General features: G+C 61.0%; 2 protein-coding genes across 2 annotated transcripts; both read right to left on the reverse strand.

Annotated features, from left to right (window-relative positions):
• Positions 1-772: 772 nt before the first annotated feature.
• LOC123354137 (protein unc-13 homolog A-like) lies at positions 773-8,351 on the reverse strand. The gene is made up of 5 exons (XM_044995829.1): positions 8,311-8,351; positions 5,595-5,682; positions 2,070-2,075; positions 1,563-1,634; positions 773-967 (listed from the first exon to the last, which is right to left on the reverse strand). Exons 2-5 carry the CDS (start codon positions 5,643-5,645, stop codon positions 791-793), a joined length of 306 nt encoding a protein of 101 aa, XP_044851764.1. The 5' UTR covers positions 5,646-5,682; positions 8,311-8,351; the 3' UTR covers positions 773-790.
• Positions 8,346-26,354, reverse strand: LOC123354517 (protein unc-13 homolog A-like). Its single transcript, XM_044996636.1, has 9 exons — positions 26,154-26,354; positions 25,211-25,334; positions 24,537-24,610; positions 24,153-24,207; positions 23,842-23,844; positions 20,392-20,602; positions 16,230-16,739; positions 10,314-10,413; positions 8,346-8,360 (listed from the first exon to the last, which is right to left on the reverse strand). Exons 1-8 carry the CDS (start codon positions 26,352-26,354, stop codon positions 10,368-10,370), a joined length of 1,224 nt encoding a protein of 407 aa, XP_044852571.1. The 3' UTR covers positions 8,346-8,360; positions 10,314-10,367.
• Between the last annotated feature and the right edge of the window lie 737 nt (positions 26,355-27,091).

The raw sequence follows: 27,091 nt of genomic DNA on the forward strand, positions 1-27,091 counted from the left end.
GCCAAGCAGGCCTTTTGATGGGACGCTCGAGGACGGCCCATCATTCTCCCTACCGGATCCTTCCCCTTTATTTTACAACCGCCTTTCCCATTTCTTTTCGGCGTGGTCCCAGTTAACAACAGACAGCTGGGTACTTCAGACAGTCCAGTCGGGATACCACCTTCAATTTGTTTCGCCCCCGCCTTCCCACCCACCCTCCCTGTCCCTCTTCAGGGACCCCTCTCACGAGCAATTCCTCTTACAGGAGGTCCAGACTCTGTTGAGCGTGGGTGCCATAGAGGCAGTGCCTCAAGACAGGCGGGGCAGGGGATTCTACTCCCGCTATTTTCTCATCCCCAAAGCGAAAGGGGGGCTACGTCCTATCCTGGACCTTCGCGAGCTGAACAAGTTCCTGCTCAAGCCCAAGTTTCGCATGGTTACCTTGGGGACCATCATTCCCTCTCTGGATCCGGGAGACTGGTTTGCCGCCCTCGACATGAAGGACGCCTACTTCCATGTCGCGATTTATCCTCCTCACCGACGTTACCTCCGGTTTGTGGTCAACAACACCCACTACCAGTTCGCCGTGTTGCCGTTCGGCCTCTCCACCGCACCGCGGGTGTTCACCAAATGCATGGCGGTGATTGCCGCAGCCCTCTGCCGTCGTTCGATACATGTCTACCCGTATCTCGACGACTGGCTGGTTCGCGGTCAGTCTCAACAGCTGGTGATGGGCCAGTTGACAGACATCCTGTCCCTCTTCCGACGGCTCGGGCTTCTCATCAACGCCGAGAAGTCCACTTTGGTTCCGTCACAGCGGGTGGAGTTCATTGGAGCGGTCCTCGACTCCGTGATAGCCCGAGCTTGCCTGCCACAATCTCGACATCAGACCATGGTCTCCATCATCCGGGACCTCGAAGTTGTGGGGGGTCGTGGAGGAGATGGGGTAGATTAAGGCTTGAAGGGTCTTCTTGTAAACATGGTTTTTCTAAGCAAAGAGACGGGGCAGAGGAAAGGAAAAACCGCTCACACCATCCAGGCTCTTGTCTGAGCGGGGCAGGGCTGCTCCCAGCCAGCGAAAGACCCCCAGAGATGGGGCTTATAGACACAGTGGTCTCCATCCCTCCAGTACTGGGCATGCAGACCTTCCCCTGCCACTGACGTGCGGCCAGCTCTGGGGTGGGACGCAGCCGCTGCTTAACAGCGCGCAGCAACGGGATGGGCATGAAGGACACCAGAGCAAGTGGGCAGAATGCAATGACCTTCCTTGGGATTAGCCCAGTTCGTACCCCAGCTGGGAAAGCTTTAACAGCCACGAGCAGGCTGGTTATTTTTTCCCCTCTGAGAGATGACACCTCTCACGGCACAGAGCCCCTGGTAACCACCCTGGTTCAGCGCTGACTCAGGAACAAGTAATCTCATCTGCGCCGCTTCCCTGCAGCACCCGTCTCCTCCTTGGCAGGGCCCCGTCCCACGGATGACACCCCCCCACCCCCTGACCCCGCTTCGCTTGTGCAGTCTGACAGGCTCGGTGTCTGGAGCCTGCGACAGCAGAGTCAGGGATGCCGAGGGGTGGCACTTACTAGCTCTTCATTGTTTAAGGTGCTTGATGCTAGTGCTGACGTGATCCCGGCTTTCCTGGACTGGACCAGCGACTGTTGGAGCGAAAGAGAACCAAACAGCTGTCTCAGCGGGGAGGAGTCACAGCCAGCCCCGCCCCCCAGCTGGTGGGCTTTTAAAAGCACAGGTCTCAAGGCAAGATGCCCAGCTCCTCAGTGTGGTGGAAGCCGCAGCATCTCCAGAACGTCTCTAGGGACATGCCCCAGCCCGGGCCCAATGGCCAAAGTACTCAGCAGGCCAGTGGGACGCATTCAGACATGGTCCTGGGCGCTGCTGGGAGCGGGCAGGGGTCAAACAGTTTGGGGTGGTCTTGACTCAACCTCCAGATCCTCCCCCCCGCCCCCAATCGACAGTTCTCTGCTGCGGGAGCTGCTCATGAGCCCGGCCGTTTATATTAAAGCCCCGAATATTTTCTGCAAGAAACTGGACAAGGGAGGAAACTCAGGTGTGAGAAACAAAGCCGGACTCACCATAGCCTGCGAGGGAGCCCAGAGCCAGAGGGATGGAAAGCAAAAGACAGTTATATCGACCCTTTCACGCAGGGAAGTCAAGTCCCATTTCTTTCCTCCCTGTCACAGGGAGTCGATGGGGAAACAGACGGCACCAAACGCTAACCCACTTCTGCACAGTTCTCTGTTGCTGTTCCTCACTCTCAGCCAGGAGCTGGAACTAGCTGCATTCTGTACCTCAGGGATATTGCAGGGACCCCCCAGCCCCTCAACAAGACGAATGCATGGACCAGAGGAAGCAGGTTTAGGATTCAGGTATGGCTCTGAGCCAGTGATAGGGGTTGGCGGGGGTAGGTGGGGGCTCTTTGTCACTGCTTTGGAGCAACAGCAGAGTCTTCTGTCTGAGAAGGGAGGATGCACGGTCCCATCTGTATTCATCTGGGCACAGCCGCTGGGCAGGGCCAGCTTGCTTCCTGGGCGTGTAGTGCCTGATCTGAAGCTCAGTGGAGTCGGTGGGGATCTTTCTACGGGGTTGGGGTTTAAGGGGTCACCCAAGGGAGCCCGGCTGCTACAGAGATAAAGCTGTCCATGGTGGATGTGGATAAAATGCCTCCCAGTGCAGCGAGTCACCGGGAGTCACAACCACGGGGCATCTTCCCTGCTGTCCGGATCCCCCTATACATACTACAGCCCAGTGCAGACACCTTCCCTTCGCCACCCAACCCAGGATCGCTCCAGCACCAACACAGAGAGACAAACACAACACTCAGCGCAGGGGCGTCAGCAGCGGCTTGCGCTCCCGGGGCCAGGGGAGAGCAGCACGCGGGCACCACGCGGACAAGGCAGCAAAGGAACAAGGCCAGGCAGCTGGGCTGGAGAGAAACGCGAGGACAACAGAATCCCTGGGGCGGGGTGCAGAGCACAACCCCAACCAATGGATTGAAGAGGGGGAGGGGAAGGCAGAGGGGAGCCTAGGTGAGAAGGCTAGAAGGGGTCCAGTTTCAAATTTTGTCCTTCTTTGTCACCAGCGAAAATAGCACCAAGCAGGCTGCGTGTTACGTGTGGGGTCTGCACGGAGGGGAGCTTGACTGGGGCTGGATGAGCCTTGCCACTGCAATATGCTGTGAATTACAGCAGTGCGCGTAACGGTATATAGTCTGTGAATTATGGGAGGGTGGCACATGCAGTGGCTTATATCCTATGGATTACAAGGGAGCATCGGCTGCAGCAGTGCACAGTCCAGTCAGTAGATTTACAGCAACGCATATGTAGCAGTGTATAGTCTGTGAATTATGGGAGCGTGTGGGTTAGAGAAGTTACTTACAGGAATGCACTCGTTGTAAGGGTATATTCTGTTACTTACGGGCGTGTGTGTATTGTATATTGTAGTGTATATGGCTTGCTCTAATGGCATGGAGAGGCTGAGTTATGGGACTGTGCTCCATAAAGTGGAATATACTCTGTGAATTATGAGAGTGTCCTGAATGCAGCAGAATATGGAGAGACCTGCAGGAATGTGCTGGATGGTGCCGTCTGTGTGCTGTGAATTAGGGGAATGCGCTGGGTGGTACCGTCTATGTGCTGGGAATTACCGGAATGCACTGAGTGGTGCCGTCTGTGTGCTGGGAATTACGGGAATGCGCTGGGTGGTGCCGTCTGTGTGCTGGGAATTACGGGAATGTGCTGGATGGTGCCGTCTGTGTGCTGTGAGTTAGGAGAATGTGCTTGTCATGGTCATGGAAATTAGTTCAGAAAGATGGAAACTTGCAGAAGACTTGATTAAACATCTGGACCCTTGTAACTCCAAACGGCTAAGAACAGCACACACCAGAAGAGAGAGAAAAAGTTCCCTCCTAGGAATTTTAAATTCTCTTCCCTGATTGGTCCTCAGGTCAGGTGTTCACCAGGTACTATGTGTTAACCCTTTACAGGTGGAAACTTAACCCTTAACTAACTATTTATGACAGTGCTTGATGGTGCCGTCTATGTGCTGTGAATTACGGGAATGCGCTGGATGCTGCCGTCTATCTGCTGTGAATTAGGGGAATGCGCTGGGTGGTGCCGTCTATGTGCTGGGAATTACGGGAATGGGCTGGGTGGTGCCGTCTGTGTGCTGGGAATTACGGGAATGCATTGGATGCTGCTGGGAAGATTTCCACTGCCCTTGTGAAGGGATCTGGGAACAAAACTAGAAACCAAATGTTGTCACAGAAGGACTCGGACTGATGCCCCGTATTGGACAAGGCCCCAGAACCTGTTAAAGAGACAGCACCCTTTGGGACAGTGACCTCCTCCGCACTCTCCCGGCAGGCTGGCTCTTCCCTAGGAGCCCGAGGGGCTGGAGAGCAGACCCCCACAGCCAGCTCTGCGGAGCTAACGGCCAACTTCCTTCAAGGGCAGCAAGTGACACTCCCAAGAGGGGAGTCCCAGAAATGTCGGGCTGGAAGAGGTCACCCCTGCGCCGAGGCAGGACCATGTGAACCAAGACCAGCCCGAAAGGGGTTTGTCCGGCCTGGTTGTAAAAACCTCAGTGAGCCATAACGCAGGGTGAACAAAGAACAGAGGCGGGCCCAGGCTGGGACGCCTGATCCAACCCTCCACTCAGCCCCAGCTCCTCACCAAGTCACTGCACTTCCTGGCTTTCTCTCCGCTGATGTTTGAGACTGTCAGGATTTCTCCAGCCTTCTCCATGTCTTGGGTCTCCCCCAGCAATTCGTACACACTCACTCAGACGGCGACTGGAGGGCAGAGTCTCCCAGACGCGTCCGAGGAGGCCTTCGCTCTGCTGGATGCCCCTATCTGCAGGCCCAGCTGCCGCGCAGAGGCTAATGTCTGAATGGAGTCACCGAAGTCAGTGACCGAGCTCCCCCGGGCTTCGCCGGGGCCTGGGTTTCGCTCATCTTAGCACGCCTACGAAGGGCTCCAGTGGGTCAGCATTGGGGAGGGGGCCGGGCGAGCAGTCCGGCCGCGGGGCTGCTGCTAGGTTTTCGCACGCTCGTTCCGTGCTTGGCGGGGCCTGTGCTATCCATGCGGCCAGGGAGTGACGCCTGCTGGGAGACATGGCTCCAGTGCTCGCACACCCACCCTGCCAGGAATCAGGGCCTGCAGCGGAGCCGATCCGCGGGCAGCCCAGCCAGGGTGGTTCTCTGGATCGGCTGCCTGGCGGGGGAAAGAGGCAGCAGACCGGCTCAAGCCCAGCAGCAGTTCAGTGGCTGCAATTGCTCCTGTACCAGCCTTGAACCCAGCCCTGCTCATGCCTTGCCTCACCCTCGGTGACCCAGTCCTGACCCTCGGCTCCAGGTCTGACCGCAGCTCTGACTCCTGGCTACCGACTCCCCCGCTCACCACCTGCCCTGACTCCTGCTCCAAGGACCAGGCCTGCCCGCCACACCCCAGTCCTGTGCCCCTCCCTGCCCTGTGCTCCAGAAGCCTCTCGGGGGGCGCTTGCTGGGCTCGGTGGAGGGCTTGGGCCGGGCGAGGGAGGGAAGGGCCGGGCAGGTGATGCAAAGGGGGCTCTCTCTTTAACTCGGAAGACCACGAGCTCACCAGATCGCTGACTAGTGGGAGGGATTTGCGTCCAGGCTTAATATCAGGCATGCTGTCAATGCAACGCAGAAACTTGACCGCCGCTCCCCTGCGGTAGCACCCCGCCAGCCAGCCAGCACCACAGGAAAGAGAACAGAAACACAGCCATGTTACACGGAGCCAGCCAGGCAAGCGGGGCGGAGAGCGCCTGAGCCGGATTCAAGGAGGAGGGGGCCACTGATGGGCGAGTGGGGAGGCCGCTGCTGATGCTAAGAGAGGCCCCCTCCCCCGAGGGGCAGCCCCACCAGCCCTTTGGTTAACCCGGCTCAGGGCAGCTCCGCGGCACACTCCAGCGGGGGCAGAACAGACAAGCCAGGGAAGCCAGCGGTGTCAGGAGGAGACAAGCCAGGAGGAGCCTCACCAAATCGCTAACTAGGGGGATTGGCTTTCTCTTGCGTATGTCGGGCATGCTGTCAATAATGATCAGACCGCCGCCAGGCCTGGAAGAGAGACAAGAGTCAGAGGGGACCGACCGAGACACCCACGCACAGAGGGGCCTGTGCTCTGCCCCGCGCCCGGCAGGTGTCCCCGGGCTGCATGCCAGCGGAGATGCTCCGTGGCTCCTGTGTGCCCCTGCCCTACCCGCGTCCCTGCCCTGCAGGGGGGACAGCGGATGGGTCAATGTAGCGGTGGGCCCACCCCCTGCCCCAAACCCCCTTCGAGCCACAGAGCTGAAGGCCAGAAGGGACGGCCCGATCAGCCCGACGGATTTCCTGTAACTCACAGCACCGGGTCCCACCCAGCTGCCCCCACATTCAGCCCATCTGTTGTGCCCATTCCTGCCCAGGCTCTCCAGATCCATCCTGTCCCCGAGAGACACAGACAGGGGGGAACGGAGCAGGGTCTGAAACGGTGCACGAGGAATCACCAGCCGCTCCTGCGCATGTCCCCCTCCCCGTCACAGAGACCCTGCAGCCGCACAGTCAGGGAGAGACCCCCGGGGCCCCCGAGACCACTGCTCAGCACAGCAGCAGCGAAAGAGCCGGGGGTGGGAAGTGGGGCTGGGCAGAGAGACCACAAACCCTGGCCGGGGGCAGGGATGATCCCTCCAAGGGCCTCGCTCGGGGTTCGCTCACTCCACTGCGAACGGGGAGGGACTCGCCCTGAGAAAGGGGGTTTATCCGGAAGAACAAAAATGTGAATTTCAGTAAATTTCAGCCTTTTGTCAACGGTGGGTCCCGGAACTTTGCTCCCATGCTGGTTTCAACGGGAAATGCTGCGCCCTGGGGCTGGCTTTGGGGTTTCTCAGTCAGGGGCAGCAATTTGCCCCCACTGTTCACAGAAGCGAACAAGGAAGCGAGGTGCCCGGCAGCCCCCTCGGCTCCGTAGGGTACAATCTCCTTTGCTGCTACAGCTGCTGTAACTAGTTTGTGCAGAAAGTTTTCCCACTAAAAACCTCCCAGGTTTGTTGCAAGTGAAACGTTTAAGTGTTAATTCGGATGAAACCTTGGATCTTTCCCGCCCTAAACGTCAGAATGGGCATGTCTGTCCCTAAGCGACACTCCGAAAAGCGGTTCTTTGGCCTGACAGGGCTGCTTTGTTTGGGGTTTTTAGTTTAGAGCCAGACAAGGCATTTCACGCTGCGACGCAACGTGCATTTTGCCTCACCCCGGCGTTTTGCGGGGTCGCTGGACAGTTTGCCATGGCAAGGGAATGGCTGGAAGGGGAAATGAAAAGGCTTGTTTGGGTCTGAAACCTCAGTTAGAAACTTGAAATCTCTCAGGGAAAAACCTGTTGGTTTTCTGACCCGCTCCAATAGCTACGTAGCCCAGGCCAGGAGTTCTGGAGACCCAGTGCCACCGCCTTGGGACGGGAGCCAGGGAGAACCCCAGGCCTGCCCATGGTCAGCAGCCTCGGTACAGAACGCTCTTGTCATTCGTCACAGCTGAGCCGCGTGACATGGCAGGTGGGGGCTTCTCGAACTCTTTAATTCTGGGTCTCTCCACACAGATCCAGGAGAGCAGAGCTCCCTGGAAGCAGGTCCCACTGTATCCGCCATGGGGGAAGTGTGGCTGATACATCTCCCTGCCTCTCAAGGGATGGCTGGGCAGAGACGTCACTACTGCTTCATCTCAGCCAGCCAGCCCCTAGCCTCCTCTCCCCCTGGGAAGTCGGACATGCAGGGCCCTTCCCGAGGGGTTTGGAAGACGGGACTGTGACACGCCGCCCAGGAAGGGGACCAAACGCAGCATGTCCAGAGAGCAAAGGGCATCACATGCATCGAGGCTTGGCACGTCCTGGGCACTTAGAGCGCAGAAAGGGGGTGGGGGCCTGCTGCAACCGGCAGCACAGGGGTCGGTGACAGCCGGACACACTTGCTCTTTTCTCTTCTTCCTCGGCTTTTTCTGCCCGATTCGTTCCAGTGGAGACGTGGAGCAGTTTGCTGGCTCGGGTGCTGCTGGGGCCTGGCCGATCTGCACCACCCTCCCGTTGCAGTAACTGACCTGTGCCCACTGGAGCGGCCTACGGAAAAGGCCCAACTCTGAAAAACGGACCCTCTGTGGCTGTCGTGGGCTGGGGAGATGGATCTCGTTCCATAGTGCTCCCCGCCCCACAGGGCCACTCCGTAAGGCCCACGTATCCAAGGTGTCCCCCACCCCAGCCCCCAACGCCAGGGGCTCAGGTTTCGCAGATGCCCTGGGGCCGGAAGAGATTTCAGGTTTGCCCGGTTACTCACCCGCCTTTAAACCACAGCGACTTCGCCTCGCCAGATCCTTCTCCCCGGGCCTGTGGGACAGACAGACAGAGTCAGCGCTGCCTCCCGGACATGCAGGTGAACCAGGGCAGGCAACTAGCTGGGGCGAGCCACAAGCAGCAGATTTACTGGGGCTTCCCTGTGCTGAAGAACAAGTGCTTGGAGACACACAGGGAGCGTTGAACAACAATACACAGCGCAGCAGACACAGGGGGGCTCATGTGGGTCGAGGGACAGGGAATAAAATATATTAGAGAGTCCGGAGATGAATGAGCAAAATAACAGCTGCATTTAACCAAGAGCTAAATTCAACTAGATGAGCAGGAGAAACAAACCGCCCAGCCCTCTGGCCATGCAGATTCTAGCAAGGAGCTCTGTTGCTGAGCAGTTTGACAAAGGTGATTAACCCACTGCTGGTAGCACAGAAACTACAGAGGCCATGTGCTGGGGGAATCCGGAAGCCAACGAATTGAGCAGAAAAGTTTGCCTGGTCTGTTCTGTCCAGAACTCTTTTGGAAGATGTTGGACCGGCAGAGTATATGGGAGGCTGAGTATATCTGGGATGGGGGTAGAGACCAGACATCCATGGAGGACTTTGCTTTCCCAATTGATTTTTCCCTTGCCAAGTCTGGGAAAAAATCTGGGGGCGCAGCAGAGCCTGGGGGAGAACAGGAGCAAACACCAGTGACGGCCCCTCAGTGTGGCACCCCGTCCTCCCCGCACCCGCACACACACATGCATGCGCACACACACATGTGCATACACATGCACGCATGCGCACACGCACGCATACCCCCACACAGCAGGATGGGCACACACAGCGCGGGTCCGGGTTCAAGTGAACATGCTTACCTGCATGCGGGCCACCGCCCTGCCCCACGGGGAGGGGAGACGCGGCCACAAGGGCCAGGGTGGTGAACAACTGAAAAGAGAAGCAGTGGGGGAGGGAATCGACGCCCCAGGGGGGCGAATCCGGAACCAAAAGAAAAAGAAAAGATGGAGGATGGAGTCTAAAAACAGAACAAAAAATGGTCAACTCAATAAAAGCGACGGGGGTGGGGGTGGGGGAGGGAGCCACGAGGACAGATCAACGTGTACATGAACCAGACACAGCCGGGACTGAGCTCTGCCGGGTCGCCTGCTGCAGCGCTCCGCACTCCACCCGTCTCCTGGGGAAGAAGCCCTGCTCGGGGGCGAGGGGAACGTCTACACAGCACCCGAGCTCGCCTGAACCCGGTCAGCGCAGCCGGCAGCCGCACCGCTGGGGCTTCAGCTTGGTAACCCAGGCCCAGTGCGGACTCCGGGTCCATACTGGGCCCGCTAGCCTGTGCGGGGCTGTCGTCACGTAGCCGAGCCCCCCGGATTCAGGCCAGTTCAGGGCGGCTGGCCCATGCCCACCTTGTGCTGTGTAGACGTAGCCTGAAGTGCCGCTGACTTCACAGGGAACACGCAGCTCGTCAGAGCCCAAAGGGCTGGGCAGGTGCATGCGGTGGTGCAGGCAGGCTCGCTCGGCTCTGCCCAAAGCCCCCTCTCCGGATTTCCCCCAGCTCCCCTGCCCCCCACCTTGCCCAGCAGTCTCCAGCACTCCAGGCCGTGCACTAGCCGCCCTGATACGTGCTCTGCAGGTTCTAGTTAGATGGAGAAACCTCCTGCTCCTTTCCATGGAGAGTGGCTTGGTCAGTGCTGCCCGGCTGATAGCAAGGAGGCCCTGAGCCCATGATCTCTGGCAAGGGCAAATGGGGAAAGCTGGGGGGCTTTCACCCTCGGCTGGGACCCACCAGGCCCAGTGAGCCAGGGCTGTACCAGGCCATGCCTTTGCTAACCCCCTCCCCACCACCCCGGGAGTCATCCCCCGTCCGATTCCAACCCAGGGCTGCAATGGCTGGGGAAAGTCGTCAGTCTGCCTTGTCTAAGTCCTCTTTGGACCGGTCCCTGCCCCCTGCCGGCTGCCGGGGGGGAGGGGGGGGGGAAGGGGGCGCACTCACCTCTTGCAGCTGCATGCAAACCTTGTTGAATGCTTTTAGCCAGTTGGCCTTGGCTCAGGACTTGGCGTCCTGGACTTCCACGTCCTCCCGCTCTCTGTAACTGGACAGACAGGTCAGGCATTTACTGGGGCCTCACTCAGGGACGGCGGGCGGGGGGGGGTCAGACCCAGCCCGGGGGATGGCCCCCAGCCAACGTGCACGGACACCCATGTCTGCAGTTTTCCTACAGAGCCAGAGTGTTTGATGAAGGCATCTGGCTCCAGATGGGTCTGTGTGTATGTGTGTGTCTTGCTCTCTGTGTGTATGTCTGTGTGTGTGTGTGTGTGTGTGCGTGTGTCCGTCTTGCTTTTTGTTTCAGCTGTTTGGCCAATGTTGCATGAACGATTTATTTCCAGCTCACCAGCGATGGGATCTTCAGCACGCCTGGAATTAGCTAAACATCTCCGCAAAGGCCAAATGCCCGTGTCTACCCATTTTTGGCTTTGCCCCCCGGGGCCTGGCGCTGCTGACACACAGTCTAGGGGAAGGCTGAGAGGCAGAGGTTGCTCACCTCCCTCTGGGCTGGTACGGGAGAACGGGAGTGGAATTTAACGGGCTGTGGTATCCAGAATCGGACATGATCCAAAATTAAGCCAGTACCAGAAAAAAAAGCCAGATGCAAAGGGAAGGGAAGGGAAGTGACTTGGCGGCAAAGCTGGGAACAGAACCCAGGAGTCCTGACTCCCAGCCTCATGCTTGTTTTGTGAGCCCTGCCCTGGGGCATTGGCACGAAAGCAGCGATAGGAGCGCTCTGAAAGTTTGGAGGCTCAAGTTCAGGCAAGCACGCAACCACCACGACTGCTCCTCTGAAAGGTCACTTGGCTTCTGCGCTATCCAAGCCCCTAGGAGCTGCCAAGCCAGGCTGGACGTCTCCCTCCCAATATCACAGTTCTCGCAGCTTCTGCATGGGCTGGGACTCAGACAGGACAGAGCTGGAGGCACAGTACTGAGGGACTTCTGCTTCTGGTCCCAGGAGACCCAGCAGGTGCAGAACTGCACTGAAAATTAAGCTCCAATTCCTCCAGGAAAGGGCTGTCCAAGACTTCTGCCCAAATGCCATCCCTTATCTCGAGTCATTTCATCCAGTCAAGTAAGTGAGCAATGCCTCAGGAGGGTTGGCGTTTGCAACCATCGCTGCAAACACAGACTGCTACCACTTGAGCTGGAGAAGTAACCGTCAGGGGTAAGTAGCAGTAGTAGGTTGTTATCTTCTATGTTGACCCCAACCCCCACACTGGCGGGAGCCGCTGAGTGCAGAACACACACTTTACAAGCATGTTGCTTGAGGCCAGCTTTATGAGAATCATCTGAGATTCCCCATCCCTTCTTAATTTTTAATAATTCCAAAGCTCACTGTGTGCTCTTTTAAATGAGAGCTTCAGTCTACAATTTAAACAAAGTAAGAAACCCAAGAAAGAAGTCTGTGGCTGCGTCCTCTCCATTTTGGAGCGATTCTGCTCACCCAACCATAGAAAAGTAGATCTCTTCAATATTAAAAGCAGAGACCAACATCTGTGAATTATTCACATCATTCTAGGGATGCAACCATCAAATTTCTTCATCTCTGCAACTCGGGAGGGGATGGATGGGCTTTTATATCTGCAGCCTGGAAAGATAAACGCCCTCCAGGAAGTTTTCTTCCTGCTTTAATACAATACCCAGGTAATAGACTGATGCCCCTCCAGAGCCCCCGTGGCTCTGATACAGTGAACACCAGAGCCACACCAGGTTTACGTGACTCCAGGCCAGTGAATTCAATCCTACATTGGTTGGAAACCCCAGTGCGGCAGGAAGGCTGAACTCATGCAGCCAGCAAAGCAGCTGCTGTGGGCTCTTCGGAAAGGGCGAGTGGTTTAAAGTGAAAACTTTGAAAGGTTTAAAAAAAATTGAAGAAGCCAAAAATTGTCGGAAAGTTCGTTCCTCCATCCGGAGTTGGGAACCTGAACACAAGGGGCCTGATTTTCCAGAGGGGCTGGGCCCCCGTTAACATTTGGGAGGGACCTTCATATGGGGGCAAATTGGACCCTTTCCATTCCTACCAAGAAGGGAGCTTTACCCCGCCCTGTGGAAATGCCGGCCGGCCCATCAGCGCCTCCCTGCTGCCTCAGGAACGGCCAGACCAGGGGGATGTGAGGAACATTTGTGCCTTAAATGAAAGGAGACACCTAGCGTCTTTCCACCTGACTCTGATGGGGGTTAAAGATCCCATGATGACACTTAAAGAGAATACAGCCAAGCCCTGGCGTCGGGGTCAGCGCTCCCCTCCCAGCACCGCCGGCTGCAAGCGCACAGGTAGGTGCCACTGTTGAGCCTAAGCTGCCTCTTCTGCTTGTGTGAATTTTTCATATTGTTTTGTTTGAATACTGTGTGTGCCTCAGTTTCCCCGAGGGGGTGCATGTTGACTGGCGGGAGAGGGAAGGGTTGTTTGCTCTTTGCAGAGACCCAGAGATACAGGCGTGACCAGTGCCTGGATGCCTGGGGGCCATGGACAGTCCCAGAAGACAATGCCTGGGCTCTTGGCGCCTAGCAACAAATGACCCAGGCTGGCCCAGCCTCCTTAGGAAGCCAGCCAGGTGTGAGCAGCTGGGGGACAGAGGACTGGGGAGGGGCCAGGTGGGGTAGGTAAGTGTGGGCTGCTGGAAGCAGCGAGAAGGGCTCAGAGGGTCTGGACTGACCCCAGCCCGATGGACTTTGCTGTAACTTTCCATTCTCTGTGGTAACTAAGGACGTTCTACGCTGTGTTCCAGATGTCTGACAAACCCTCCGGCTGTTACAGGGGCAGGAAGTTGGGGTGCACTGCTCCCTTTGGGGGTGCAAGCCAGGCGGACTCGCTGAGGGGAGCTCACGGCGTGACCCGGGGGGCTGAAGGCTTGGCGGTTCGGTCCCAGGAGCAGTGAAGCCGAGGGGCTGACCCCGCTGGGTGTGGGACCCTGAGGGGGCTGACCCGCTGAAGGGGTCCTCCCAGGACTGTCTGAGAGCACCAGACCTGTGGACCAGGGACAGCCTGGCAGGCCGGTCACTGCTTGCAGCTCGCTGGTAGCGTGCCAAGGTGCAGTGCGGACCCAGGGGCAGCCCCCGGGACTCTGCACCAGGCTTTTCCTCCCAAGCCTTTCCCCTGGGCGCTGGCAGGAGGGGTGTGACGTTATTGATATAAATGGGGACCATACAGAACATGGGTTGCAACCAAGGTCCTGTAGTGGCACCAAATCTTAAGTAAAGGGGGTCATATAAGGTGTCTAAGACCAGGTTCTGGGTTGCTGGTTATGATTATGCTGTCTGTATGTCTGTGTATCATTTTGTAGTTGAAGTTATAAGTATTGGCTCTGTACTGTCTGTATTTTGTATTATGCTCTGCTTCTGGGAAATATCCCAGACAAGCTGGTGTTAGCCCTGCCTAGCTGGCTTGATGGCCCATTAAGGACCATCAGCTACACAATTGACCCATGGAGAGAAGGCAGACACGCCTTGTGACTCAGCAAAGTATGCAGAGACTTGTCCATGTGACTGCAGACTCCATTTTGCTGTAATTTTCCACAGTGAGGACAAAGAGATTCTTACACCTGGAAAAGCCTATATAAGGCTAATGCCTCATCTCCATTTTGTCTTCAATCCTGCTTCATACCTCTGGAGGGACTTGGCCACAAACTGAAGCTCTGCACAAAGGACTGACCGACCCATCCCAGCGGGGGATGTTCTCCAGAGATTTGATTAGAACCTGCAATTTATGCCATCGCTGCTGCAAGCCTGAACTGAGAACTTTGCCATCACTGTATGTAATTGATTCCATTTAACCAATTCTAGCTCTCATCTCTACCTTTTCCCTTTATGAATAAACTTTTAGATTTTAGATTCTAAAGGATTGGCAACAGCGTGATTTGTGGGTAAGATCTGATGTGTATATTGACCTGGGTCTGGGGCTTGGTCCTTTGGGATCGAGAGAACCTTTTCCTTTTATTGGGGTGTTGGTTTTCATAACCATTCATCCCCAGGACGAGTGCACTGGTGGTGATACTGGGAGACTGGAGTGTCTAAGGAAATTGCTTGTGTGACTTGTGGTTAGCCAGTGGGGTGAGACCGAAGTCCTCTTTGTCTGGCTGGTTTGGTTTGGTTTGCCTTAGAGGTGGAAAAACCCCAGCCTAGGGCTGTGACTGCCCTGTTTGAGCAATCGGTCCTGAATTGGCACTCTCAGTTGGGTCCCGCCAGAACCGCACTGTCACAAGGGGGTGGGGCAGCACTCCCGGGGCAGGCAGCAGGGCTGGGCCTGTGTCGTGTGCCCCTGCTGGGAGAAGGTCGGGGTGCCCAGCTTGGGATCGAGGCACCACAGCTCCCTCGGGCTTCTGGGGACCAGGTGCTGGGGCTTGCTCCAGCTGCCGCTGGCATGAAGGGAAAGGCTCCACGGGCACCAATGAGAGCAGGACGTTCAGAACGTCAGCCCAGGGACCCCCCCACCACGCCTACGGCCCAGTCGCCGAGCAGCAGTGGGGCACCCAGCAACCAGCCGGGCACAGGGCACATTCATGGCAGCCACAGGCTCCTCCCGGGGCTCGTGTAGCAGTGGGCAACAATGTCTATGGCGCTCATGTCCCCACTAGCATGCCAGGCCCCACGGGTCGCTAGCATGAGCTCCCCACGGGTCGCTAGCGTGCCGGGCCCATGGGTCGCTAGCGTGCCGGGCCCACGGGTCGCTAGCGTGAGCTCCCCACGGGTCGCTAGTGTGCTGGGCCCACAGATTGTTAGCGTGAGCTCCCCACGGGTCGCTAGTGTGCCGGGCCCCACGGGTCGCTAGTGTGCCGGGCCCCACGGGTCGCTAGTGTGCCGGGCCCCACGGGTCGCTAGCGTGAGCTCCCCATGGGTCTCTAGCATGCTGGGCCCATGGGTCGCTAGCGTGAGCTCCCCAGGGATCACTAGCGTGAGCTCCCCATGGGTCGCTAGTGTGCCGGGCCCCACGGGTCGCTAGTGTGCCGGGCCCCACGGGTCGCTAGTGTGCCGGGCCCCACGGGTCGCTAGCGTGAGCTCCCCATGGGTCTCTAGCATGCTGGGCCCATGGGTCGCTAGCGTGAGCTCCCCAGGGATCACTAGCGTGAGCTCCCCATGGGTCGCTAGCGTGCCGGGCCCCACGGGTCGCTAGTGTGCCGGGCCCACGGGTCGCTAGCGTGAGCTCCCCACGGGTCGCTAGCATGCTGGGCCCACGGGTCGCTAGCGTGAGCTCCCCACGGGTCGCTAGCATGCTGGGCCCATGGGTCGCTAGCGTGAGCTCCCCACGGGTCGCTAGCATGCTGGGCCCACGGGTCGCTAGCGTGAGCTCCCCATGGGTCGCTAGCGTGCCGGGCCCATGGGTCACTAGCGTGAGCTCCCCATGGGTCACTAGCGTGAGCTCCCCATGGGTCACTAGCGTGAGCTCCCCAGGCGTGAGCTCCCGTGTGGTCACTAGTGTGCTGGGCCCACAGGTCGCTAGCGTGAGCTCCCCATGGGTCACTAGCGTGCCGGGCCCACAAGTCACTAGTGTGAGCTCCCCATGGGTCACTAGCGTGCCGGGCCCATGGGTCGCTAGCGTGCCGGGCCCATGGGTCGCTAGCGTGACATACACACCGTGAGTTGTTACTGCCAGCTATGGCTCACACCCATCATGGCCGCCCAGGACCAGCGCAGGGCCGGGGCACGCAGGAGCGCTGACCCCATGGACACAGCACACTGCCGGTCCGAGCCCCGGGCTCTACGTTCCATCTCCCTTCGCCAGCACCGGTCCCTGCACAGTTCACCCTAGCCAGGCCCTGCTGCCTGGCCCCAGGGTGGGGGAGCACCCTAGAGACCCTACGGGAGAAACCACCACCCACCTGGGAGCCCTTCCTCCCTCCACCGGCCCCCCCTCCTCCTCACCCCTCCGCTGGCTTTGGGGGTTCCGGCGCTCTCTCTGGGACTGGGGGCTCCTCCGCTGCTGGCTTTTCCTGGGGGATCTCTGGAGTTTCCTGGGGGACATAAGCCACCTTCTCTTCCTTCCTCTCCTGCTGCTGCTTCAGTGCTGGCACCTGCTGCGCCTGCGGCAGGGGCACTTGCTGCTTCGCCGGCGGCTGCGGGTAGGGCTCGCGCTCCGGGGGCTTGGCCTTGTCCGCCTCCCGGTCCCGCGGCACCTCGGCCTCCACCTTGGGGTAGTCCTGCTCGTTCTCGCTGTAGTCCTCGTCCTCCTCCTCGGGGTAGAAGTCCTCCTCCCAGCGGGGCGAGTCGTCGTGGTAGCTGACGGAGCTGTGGCAGGAGTGGTAGGAGTCCCCGTCCCGCTCGTCCAGCTCCGAGCCCCGCAGGCTCTCGTTGTCGGGGTCGAAGTCGTCGCTCAGCTGGGAGCTGCCCTGGCTCAGCTCCCCGGACGAGGCGTAGCGGCTGCTCCCGGTGGGGCTGCGTGGGGTGGAGGGGAGAGAAGGACAGAAGAGGCTTGACATGGGCCTTTGGGTCCGAGCCGGTTCCCCCTGCCCCGTCCAGCCGGCTGTATCCCGCGGCAGCTCGCGTGCCCTTCCCCAGGCTGCCGGAGCCTTGCTGCCGGGCGGCGCAGCTGAGGGGAAGCATGCCAGGATGGGTGCCCCGGTACCCGCCCGCAGCTTGAGCACGTGGGTGAGCCGGCAGCGGGGGCAGGTGGGGGAAACGTCACAGCTTTCCATCCCTGCTGCTCGGCCCCAGGCGGCTCCGGAGGGGCCCAGTACCACACCCCTGGTCTGGCCCCGATCCAGGGCCTCACGGCTGGGCTGGGAGAATGGGGAATGGGTGGGGGCCCTGCGATCAGGGGTTGGCCAGTTAGGCCGGGGTACCTCAGAGACCCCTTGCCCATCCTCTCAGCAGCCCCGGGGTGGCAGGCAGAGCAGACGTGCCTGGCAGCGAAGACACGCAGTGCCCACCTGGGAGCGGCACTGCACGGGCAGCCGGGTGTATCCCACGCCGTGGTCCCCCCCAGCTCCCCCCCGCACATCCCCATGCCGCTCCCATGTGCCCTTTCCAGCCATTCCCGCTTCTCCCCGTCACTCGCTCCTCCATCACACCCAGAAATCCCCCCCACCATTCCCAACTCTTCCTTCTCCCCACACCTCCCCACTGCCCTGCTCCTCCGCCAGCCAGCCCCAGACACGCTCCTCGGGCCTCTCCCCACAGGCCGAGCCCACGGCTCAGGGATCAGGTCGGGGGAGGCTCCGGGGGAGGGAGGTGGAGGGGTCCGAGGGAGAAGGGGGTTAGGGGAGAAGGGGGTCTGTGACAAACCAAACCACTGGACACAAGGAGGGAGAAACCCAGGGGCGATTCTCCGAGCACCACAGCCTCCGAGCGGAGAGGCTCACAGTAAGCGCATGCAGACACAGTACAGGGACACGCCTGGGGATAGGACGATACCACGTCTCCGGCACCGGCAGTGGAGGGGGAGCAGGGGCGGGGGCACGCACACGCTGGCACGGGGGCCCTCTGGCCGAGCCCTGCTGGAGGGGCCGGTTGCCTGGCCTGGGAGAGTGTGGGCGGCTTGGGGATAGGAGCGCCGGGGGAGGTCATCCAAGCTCACACAGCTGGGACTCATCACAGAGGGGACCCAGCCAGATTGTGGCAGAGAAGGGAGGCGAAACCTCCGGACTCTGGGCTCCTCCGCACCCAGCGTCCCCCTCCCCAGCCCCCAAGAGAGAATTTAAAGTCGCTCCTCCCATATGAGGCTCTGGGCCCCAACCCCGAGGCACCAAGGTCTCAGGATCAGGCTTCCCCGAGCAAGGGCAGGTGTCCTCAAATGCATTGCACATGCTGGGCAGCTTCCACCCCATGAGGCCTAGTGCTACCCTGCCAGGCAGCTGCTTAAATCATTCCCGGGCCACCCGGGAGGGAGCCAGCCGCAGCGCTGAGCTGGGCTCGCAACGCTCTGCGTGTGAATTCTGTCGGGTAGAGAGGGGCCGGCTGGATACCGAAGACCCGGCATGCAGGAAGGCAGGAGATCCTGCCCGAGCTGCGCTGCACCCTGCTCTAGGGGGGATCGCCCTGGCGGGGCCCGCTCGGCACAAAGGAACTGCCCTCCCCCGTTACTCTCATGCCTTCGTCGTGTGTTGGTGCTGAAATCCGGAGCCCGGCTTCCCACCCCGCTGAGCGCGCCGGGAAACCGCACCCCGGAGACGACTGGGGAGGCCAGTTAGATGGGGCACTGGGGACCCCAAGCAAGGGGCAGCCGAGCCAGTCTTTGGGGTGGTGGCTGAAGGACCAAGGCTGCGTGGGCGACCGAGCCAGCCACACTCCCAGGTCCCAGCGGGTGAATGGAATGTGTCCAATCCCAGGCAGCTGAAGGGAGCTGCCAGGCTCTGTCCTGCTCCATTTAGATATTTCTTCCCTCCCACCCCCACACTGGTTCTGGTTCTGTCTCAGCAGCAAGGACAATGCCAACTGGCATCACCTGCCCCATGGCCAGGGAACCCTGCCTCAGCGAGAGCCCTTCAGAGAACCGGAGCACAGAGCAGGGGGCCCTGGGGCATCTCTTGCTGCAGCAGGGATACATGTGCAATGCACTTTACGACGGACACCTCGAGGAACCCATGCCCAGGAGCCTTGTCATGTCCCCCCGGGGCCGATGAATCTGATACCCAGGAGTGGCCGGGGATGGGGAGGGAGCGGGTACTTCCGGCAGCTGCATGGGGCTGCCATTGCCGGGACTGGTATCGGCCTAACCCGGGCAGCAAGGACCAACCACAGCACTCTGCGTCAGGCACAAGGCTAGAGACAAGGTAGAGACCCACCTATCCGATAGGTCTAGGGATCGCCTGCTCTCAAGGGAGAACTGGCGGCTGGTCCGCCTGCTCGACTCGGAGGCGGACTCAGCGTCGCTGCGCCCGTTTGTGGCAGAATCGACGCTATCGGAGCGTCTGCCGGGGAGGAGAGGAACATGGTCAGCAAAGGTCACCCGGGAACCAACGACACCGCAACAGACAATGAGCTTCCAGCAGGGCCGTGCAGCACGCCCCCTCCTCTCCTCGGGGCTGTGTCCCCGGCATCCGCCCTCACAGCAACGGAGCCACGGCCCCAGGGGTCCTGCGGCCGTCCCCCCGATGCCCCAGGGAGTGTAGGATTTTGGGGAGGGCTAGGAGGGGATTCCCCAATCTGGGATCTCCCTGAGGGTGGGAGTGCGGGGTCTGGGGGCTGAATGCTCAGGAGCAGTGAGGCTGTGCTGGCAGCAGATAGATCGGTGCAGGGAAGGCAGATGGCACGGAAACTTCCCCCTACAGCGCTGCCAATGCGGACAGCCCGGCTACGCTTCCAGGCCTGACCCATGCGGCTCCAGCAACGCCTCCGCAGCATCCTCAGCTACTCCACTCCTCACAGCCCTGCCTGTGCACCTAAATCCTGATCAGCAACACCCCTGCCCTCAGTGTCTCCAGAGTGGAGAGGACTGTCCCTGGGACGCGGATGGATCCCCCAAACCTTCATCTCCCCGATGTTTATTAGGGTTTTACTCTTTGGTATTCTAACACTAGCCAGGGATTAGATGGGGAGGAAGCACTGGTTAGTCAAACTCCGCCCACAATCCCAAACTCCACCCACAATAGCTCTTTCTACTACCACAGAACAGTGAACAACGGCACCGCCGGAACCCATCATTAGGTTTCAGAGTTAACCCCCAGCGAGAGGAATGCAGGCAGCTGGTGGCCCCTCTCCTCAGGCAGCAGGTTCTAACTGCCTGCAGCCTGCACAGCCTCAGGGGCATTCCCCTCAGAGCCTGGATTTTAATTTTGAATGAAAGCTAAGATTCTGGAGGAGGCAGCTGGGGTCGGCACAGAAATGCTAGGGTGGGCACCACTGCATACCAGCTCTGTCCAACCTATGCCAAGAGCTATAGCTAATCTGCCCCAGGGCATGGCTTTTTCTCTTCCTCCGAGACAGCCCCCTTCCCATCCATCTCTCTCTCCCTGATTGCTGCAGCATAGCCTGCCTAGCCTCTCCCACCTGATGTCTGGGGCTGCCGACCACCACGCGTGTGTCTGCGGCGCAGCAGGACAGTATCCCAGGCCGTCCGAGGGCCGGCGCCGGCCTTCCCCAACTCTACCTGATGGGCCGCTGATCCGAGTAGTCCATCTCGTAGCTCTGCACGGAGTCCGTGTACGAGTCGCGGGAGCTCTGCTGCTGGTGCCTCATGGGATACTGGTGGACCGAGGCGTTGGGCTGGGATGTGGTGTAGTACGGAGGCGGGATGCTATTACTGGTCTCGCTTCGGTAATCGCTGTCCCGGTCGTCCATGGTGCTGTCGGGGTCGTCATCTGCAAAGGGCCGGTTGTCACCGGTGAGCGTTTCGCACGGGAAGGGGCCAGAGGCCACCGCATGACGGAGAGGCAGGAGATAGACAGTGTCTCAGCAGCAAGGACAACGCCAACCTCTACTGCCCGGCTGGCATCAGTGAGAACCGGGCCACTGCTTCAAAGACCCCTGCCTCTGTGGGACTTTCTCCTGGAGACTCAGCTGCGAGACACACGGACCAAGGCCTAGAGAGGGGCCTATGCTGACGTGCAGGGAGCTGCCAGCGCCCAGCAGCTCTGGGTATCCGGCCCCGGCTTTGTGTGGGGAGAGGGGCACTGGCACGTGTTGGGCGCACAGAGAAGTTCAGTGCTACAGGAGCCGGTGGCTCGGGTGCGCCCCAGCAGCAGTCTGCCTCCGTGTGCCCATTCACTCTGCTCCACCCCCACCCCCTGTGCACAGACCTGGCAAAGGCTCGACCCTGCTGGCTGGGCACCAGGCCGGCTCCCCAGTCCTGCAGAACTCTGTGCCGCTCACGGCTGCCAGGGCTGCCTGGGGGAGGCAAGTGGGGCAATTTGCCCCAGGCCCCGGGCCCTGCAGGGGCCCCACGAGCCCTGGCCCAGTGGCGGTCCGGGTCTTTGGCGGCATTTCAGCGGCGGGGGGCCCTTCAGTGCTGCCGAAGACGCGGAGCAACTGAAGGCTCCCACCGCCGAAATGCCGCCGAAGACCCTGAGCGCTGCCGGGTGAGTACAAGCGCCGGGGAGCGGAATCGAGGAGGGGGATTTAGCTCTGGGCATGTTCCACTGGAGTGGGAGCGTCGGTCCCAGCTTGGGCAGATGTCAGCAGTGTGGCCGTGGTGCCGCGAGCGGGAGGCCTAGGCTGCCACAACGGGGGGGCGGCGCCGCCACATCTTCCAGGCCTGGGAGCACCCAGGGCCTTCAGAGCATCGACCCACCAAGCTGCCTCCCCCCAGCCCGCAAGGACCTTCCACCTTGTCCTTATCCTGGAGAATCAGCCAGATCCGCTACCCCAGCCTGGGAGGGACGGGGGGGAGATGGGAGTATACATAAGGGGGGAGGGGAGCGGGGAGGAAGAGATGGAGGAGGGGTCTACAGGATGCCGACTTACCCCTACTGCTCTCCTGCCTTGGAGGGGCAGGGGGTCCCTGGGCAATCCCCTCTGGCTGGCCCCATGGACCAAGAAAGCCCGGCGTGCTGGGCTTGAGCACAGGTTGCAATGCCATCTGCACACTGCCCCGGGGACGGTCCATCCACCCACCCCAAAAAGCATTCGTAGCCGGTCCTGTGCCCCTCTCTCCAGGAGCACGGGGGAGACGTGCCAACTGCATGAAAAGATGAAAGCCAGGCCAGGCCAAGGCAGAGGTGAGCCTAGTCCCAGGCCCCCCTGCATTGCCCGCTAGCCACCCGGCCCCCTCTGCTCCCCTGCACGGCTCTTCTGGGTTAGCCACCGGGCCTTGGAGGGGCCAGAGGCAGAATGGGCCTCCCCTGGTTGGGAGGTGGGAGGCCAGCGGGTAGGAAAGCGGGGAGCCCCCTGGGTTCTGGGTGAGAAGGAGATCGGATACTTACTCTGCTGCTCTCCCCAGCCAAAATAATTCCAGTTGCCTATAAAGAAAAGGGGCAGAGACAATAAGACGGACACGGCTGTGGGGGTAGGTGTTAGAGCCCGGGCGGGAGACCAAAGCCCCTTTTACAGCCCGGCCCAAAGCAGACCCCCAGCTTCCGCCCGCAGCCCCGACGCTCAGACTCCGGCGCTGCGCCGGGCGGAGTCGGGGTTCGGCTCCAGCCCCGGCCCCCACCACGCGCTGGGGAGCTCCCGAGCCCGAGCTGAGCGCTGCGGGCCAGGCCCCCTTTGCCGTAGGCTCGGAGAGGTCGGAACAAGGGATGTTCCGCACAGGCCCTGGCAGGCTGCAAGACCCAGCAGGACGTGGGGAGAGCAAGGATTCATAGGGGCAGGGGACTGGGGGGAAGAGCGGGGGTCTGTGAGAGGCAGATCCAGATGTTTGGGGCAGGCTGGGAGAAAGAGCATAGGGAGGGGGAGTGGCTCTTAAATCCTGGTGGATCTGGGTCGCCTCCTTCTTACCCCGGATGGGGGGTGGGAGGGGCTGGAGTGTCACACTGTGAGGCTGCTCCGGGCATCCCGAGCCCCTGTTTCTGCCCCCCATCCCCCCCGCGGGAGGAGAGAGACGGGCACTGGGCCCTGAAGCCGCCATCTCCACATCCGGGGCCTGGGGGAGCCTGTTCCCTCGCCAAATCTCGGCCAGTTGTCATTCTCCAAATTCAGCAACATGAGCGCGCCAAAAAGACCCGTTAGCCCGGAGCAAACGCAGCTCCCCGGCCTCCGTGCCACAGCGAAGCAGGGGCAGAAAGCCTGGGGCAGCAGGAGGGAGCAAACGCAGGAGGCCAGAGGCCACGCTGAGGGACGTCAACAGAAGCGGGGGTGGGAGCCCCTCACGCCTGGCTCCGAACTAACGGGACAGAGTCATCCCTGGGGTAACCCCCCTGGCCTCATCGGCCTTAGGGCAGGAGAGAACTAGCCTCACGGACCCATTTGCCCCAGTGCACAGCCCTTTGAGGTGGGTGTGACGAGCGCCCATGCTGCAGAGGGGAAAACTGAGGCATGGAGTGTGTGCGGGGGGTGGGGGGAGTGACTGGTTCAGGATCACCCAGTGACTCTGCTGCCAGCTGGGTGGGTGGGGCCACCTCTCACTGCAAGGCCAAGAGATTTGGGGAGGATCCAGGCCCCAGCTCTGCCTTCACGTGGGCACCTCCTGACCTCAAATGCTCCGGCCCTTATGCCTTAGTTCCTTCCTCGCCTCAGCAGGGTCACCGGCCCCAGCATCCTCCAGGCTCGGTGCTACTCGGCCAGATCCGACCCCTCTCTGGGCTGGGCCCTTCTCCCTAAGCCGGTGCTGAGTCCCCACCCCTGTCAGCTCTTCCTCAGCCCCGTCCCGCCCGCTCCCCTCCGTTCAGACGAGCTGCCTCCCAGACGTGGGCCGAGCCGAACCGACCCTGCTCCAAAGCTTCCCAGGCCAAGGCAGAGGACTGGAGCGGAGGAGAGCGAACACACGGCAGAGGAGGGGAGGGAGACAGAGCAGGGGGAAGGAGAGAGGGAAGGGGGGAGCACGTCTCCAGCGACCCAGGCCGAGTCCCTGCTTCCCAGGCTGGGGCGTGTCGTCAGCCCAGACCCCTCCCCAGCTGTCGCCCCCTGGCAGGAACGCTGCAGCTGCTGACCCAGAGGGGGCGACATGCTGGGAACCCCGCAGGGTGCGGGCTAGAGGCGTCGTCCCCACGCTAATCGGGGTGGTGTGGGCCATGCACGGGAACGGGGCGGGGACTGTGAGTTGGGGGGCAAGGGAGACACAGGCCCTATGATCACCCCCACCCCACCTCACCTGGGGGGGTCAAACAAACTCCTCCCCCCCCAGCTCCATCCAGACACCATCCAGCCCCCCCGGGGTCCAGCCCGAGAGGCACCTGTGACCCAGCTCTGCGGGAGCTGGAGGGTCACAGGCCCAGAGGAGTGGGGGGCTTGATGCTGGAGGTGATCGGTACTTACAGCACTGGGAGACGGGCACGGGGAGCGGTTTGTCCTGCTCCTCCTGGAACTCGTACTGGGGAGAGAACAGAGGGGTGGTCACGGGCGTCCCGGCCAGGCATCTCCAGGCCGGTCCCCTCCCCATGGCCCAGCAGAGCAGGCCCCGCAGCCCTTCAAGGGGGTGATGATAGACTCCCAGGGCACTCAGAGCAGATCCCTGCGGGACGCTCTGATTTCCTGCCCCGTCCCCCTGGTCCTGTCTCTGCCAGTGAGGCCCTGGCACGCTCACCCAGCCAGGCGCCACCTGAATGCACACAACCCAGCGGTGCCGGGGGCGGGGGGAGCTGCGAACACACACAGGGGATCAGGGCCAGCAGGGGGTGCCAGGCCCCAGGGCTGACTTACATCGTCCTGATCCTTCATAGCATTCAGCTGCTCCAGCTTCTTCGCCCAGTACCTGGCCTCCTCCTCGGGGATGTCTGAAAGCAGAGAGGCCCCCTTGCCAGCAGCCCGTGGGGTCTCTGCGGCCCGCCCCCCCCCAACGCAGCCCCTGGGGCCCTGCACATGGGGGCCCAGCTCTGGGTCATGGCCCTGCAGCTGCGCAGAGGATGGTGGGGAGAGGCAGCCTGTGCTGGGGGGTGGGGGGGTGGATCTGTGGGGCAGGGAGGGAAGGGGGTGGCAGGGCTGGGCCAGAGGGTGGGAGTGGAGTTGGGGTGCCCCACACCCTGATCGGCTCCTCACCGGAAGGGAAAGGAGGGTGGAGAGGAGCAGCGGTAGGTCGGGCACATGGCGTGAAGGTGGGGATCCAGGAAAGGACTGTGATGATGCCCCTCAGTCCCGACCCGCAGCCCCCTGCTATCCCAGCCCTGGGCTTGCCCCACACCTTTGCCAGTGCCCCCCAATCCTGAGCCACAACCCCCATTGCGTTTCCAGTTTTGGGGCCCCCCCTCTCTTTCAATCCCCCATCTGGGGTGTGAGGAGGGAAATACCCCCAAGGCGGGAGACCCCCGGGCACACGAGGGGGTGGGGGCACAGGCTAGGAGCCCCGCTCGCCCCCTGGCCCCGGGACGGCACCGTACCGAGCGGTAACTCGAAGCGGGTGTCCAGCAGGATGCGGTGGAAGGTGGGGTCCTTGGTGCCAGAGATCTTGTTGTCGGTCATGATGACCTGGGAGTCGAGGGTGAGCCATTCCCCGGGGCCCTCCTAGGGGAGAGAACTGGGGGGTCAGGGCAGACGCCAGGGGAACGAAGCCCCACTTAGAGTCTCCCAGCCTGGCAAATAACCCAGCCATGCTCCCCTGCTCCGGGCCTTTCATGGGGCTAAACCCCACAGCTCTGTGTGCCGGGGGAGGGTCTGTTACTGGGGGGGGAAACTGAGGCACAGAGGGGGGCAGCGATTTCCTGAGCCAGGAATGGAACCCAGGAGTCCTGAGTCCCAGATCCCTGCTCCCCCTCCTGCTAGCAGCCATAGCGCCCCTTCAGGAGAGGACGATTTGCGGCAGTGCCAGGTCATGGAGCTCCTCCCTGCCCGCAGGAGCAGTACCAGGGCAGGGGGGCTAAACCCCCGGCCTGCCCCATGGCGCCTCAGAGCGCCGACCGCTGGAGGCGGCACAAGGGCTTGGTACATTAACCCTTTGCACCCTGGAGACTCCTCCCCCCCCGCCCAGCCTTGCTTTCCTCCCAGCTGCTGGAAGAGAACCCCAAATCCCCCAGGCTGACCCTCCCCACCCCCAAGCAGGTGGACACCTGCCCTTCCCCACCTGTCTCCAGGTCCCACCAGCCTGGCTCTGCCGGGATGTGCCCTGTGGGTTAGGAGGAGGCTGAGCCTTGGCACAGGAAGGGGACAGGTGGCTCTGCCAGGACACTGGTCCCTCCTCCCCCCAGACCCAGACCCTCCCCTTGCCGGCAGGGGGTGACGCCCAGTCCTGGCTGGCTCCGAAGGGCAGAGACCGGGGCAGGGAGTCAGGAAGGCCGGGGAGTGGCGGCTGTCTGGGCCCCGCAGGGGAGAGCGCCCCGTGCCTACCTCGTTGGACTGCCGGATGGTCTGCAGGGGGATCCACACCGTCCCCACCATGGTGTCCCAGATCAGCCCCTTGTTCCACACCTCCACCGTCAGCCCCAGGTCCAGCCGGTTAATCTCACTGCAAGGGAAGCAAAGCGACCATGTGCCCAGCACCGCTGGCCTCGGCTGGCTCGCCGCCTCCCCCATGACCCCCGTCCCCATTGGGCCCCACATCTGGGTGAGCTCATGCCACGGGGCCTCTTACTGCAGCAGCTGGGAGTCAGTGCTCCTGCCCCACTCCCCACAGCGCCCCCTGCTGGGAGAGGTTGGGACTGGGGGAGCCGGGAGCCCCCCCGAGCCAGCGCCGGAACACGGCCTAGGGAGGTCAGACAGACAGCGCCAGCTCCCAAGATCGCACTAGCTGTGACTTGTCATCTAGACACAGCTCAGCTCTGGACATGATGTCTGTGAGTTAATGGGGGGGCACTTTTTTCTTTGGTAGGTCCCACAAAACTGTTTGACTTTCCCAGCACCCGAGGCGTGAGTTTAACACACGCCAAGGTGCTTCTGAATCTCCTCCCGCCTCGCTGCGTAGAAGTCAGGACCCCGCTTCCGAGCAAGGACAAATCTGAAGCTGCCAACCGTTTGACCCGTGTCACTTTAATCTCCTGCGGGAGTGTTTGGCCTGAGACGGGAGCGTCATTCGAGGGACGGTAATTGGGGGAGTCCCGGCTGTCTCTGCAGCAGCCCAGCCTGCAGCCCCCCAGCCCCGGGTCTGGGACGCGCTCGTGTCTGACGCTTTAAGCAGATGGATGGAAAATGAGGGAGCAAAGGGGAGAGGCGGTTTCCTGCCACGTGGAGCAGCCCGATCCCTTGCTGCTGGGATCCCTCCAGGGTCTGCCTCATCTTGGGGGTTAACAGCCGCCGTGTTCCCAGCAGCCCCAGGCTCTGTGCCTAGC

This window comes from Mauremys mutica, chromosome 21, assembly GCF_020497125.1.
Source record: "Mauremys mutica isolate MM-2020 ecotype Southern chromosome 21, ASM2049712v1, whole genome shotgun sequence".
Taxonomy (NCBI): Eukaryota; Metazoa; Chordata; order Testudines; family Geoemydidae; genus Mauremys; species Mauremys mutica.

Excerpts from the sequence above, each read along its gene's own strand:
- LOC123354137 (XM_044995829.1), bottom strand. The coding sequence starts at position 5,645 with ATGCCTGATATTAAGCCTGGACGCAAATCCCTCCCACTAGTCAGCGAT. Across the intron at positions 968-1,562 it reads CCTTAAACAATGAAGAGCTA|AAAAACCATGTTTACAAGAA; the intron begins GTAAGTGCCACC and ends CTCTTTGCTTAG.
- LOC123354517 (XM_044996636.1), bottom strand. The coding sequence starts at position 26,354 with ATGGGGACGGGGGTCATGGGGGAGGCGGCGAGCCAGCCGAGGCCAGCG. Across the intron at positions 25,335-26,153 it reads CCATCCGGCAGTCCAACGAG|GAGGGCCCCGGGGAATGGCT; the intron begins GTAGGCACGGGG and ends TCTCTCCCCTAG. Across the intron at positions 24,208-24,536 it reads CTATGAAGGATCAGGACGAT|TACGAGTTCCAGGAGGAGCA; the intron begins GTAAGTCAGCCC and ends TTCTCTCCCCAG.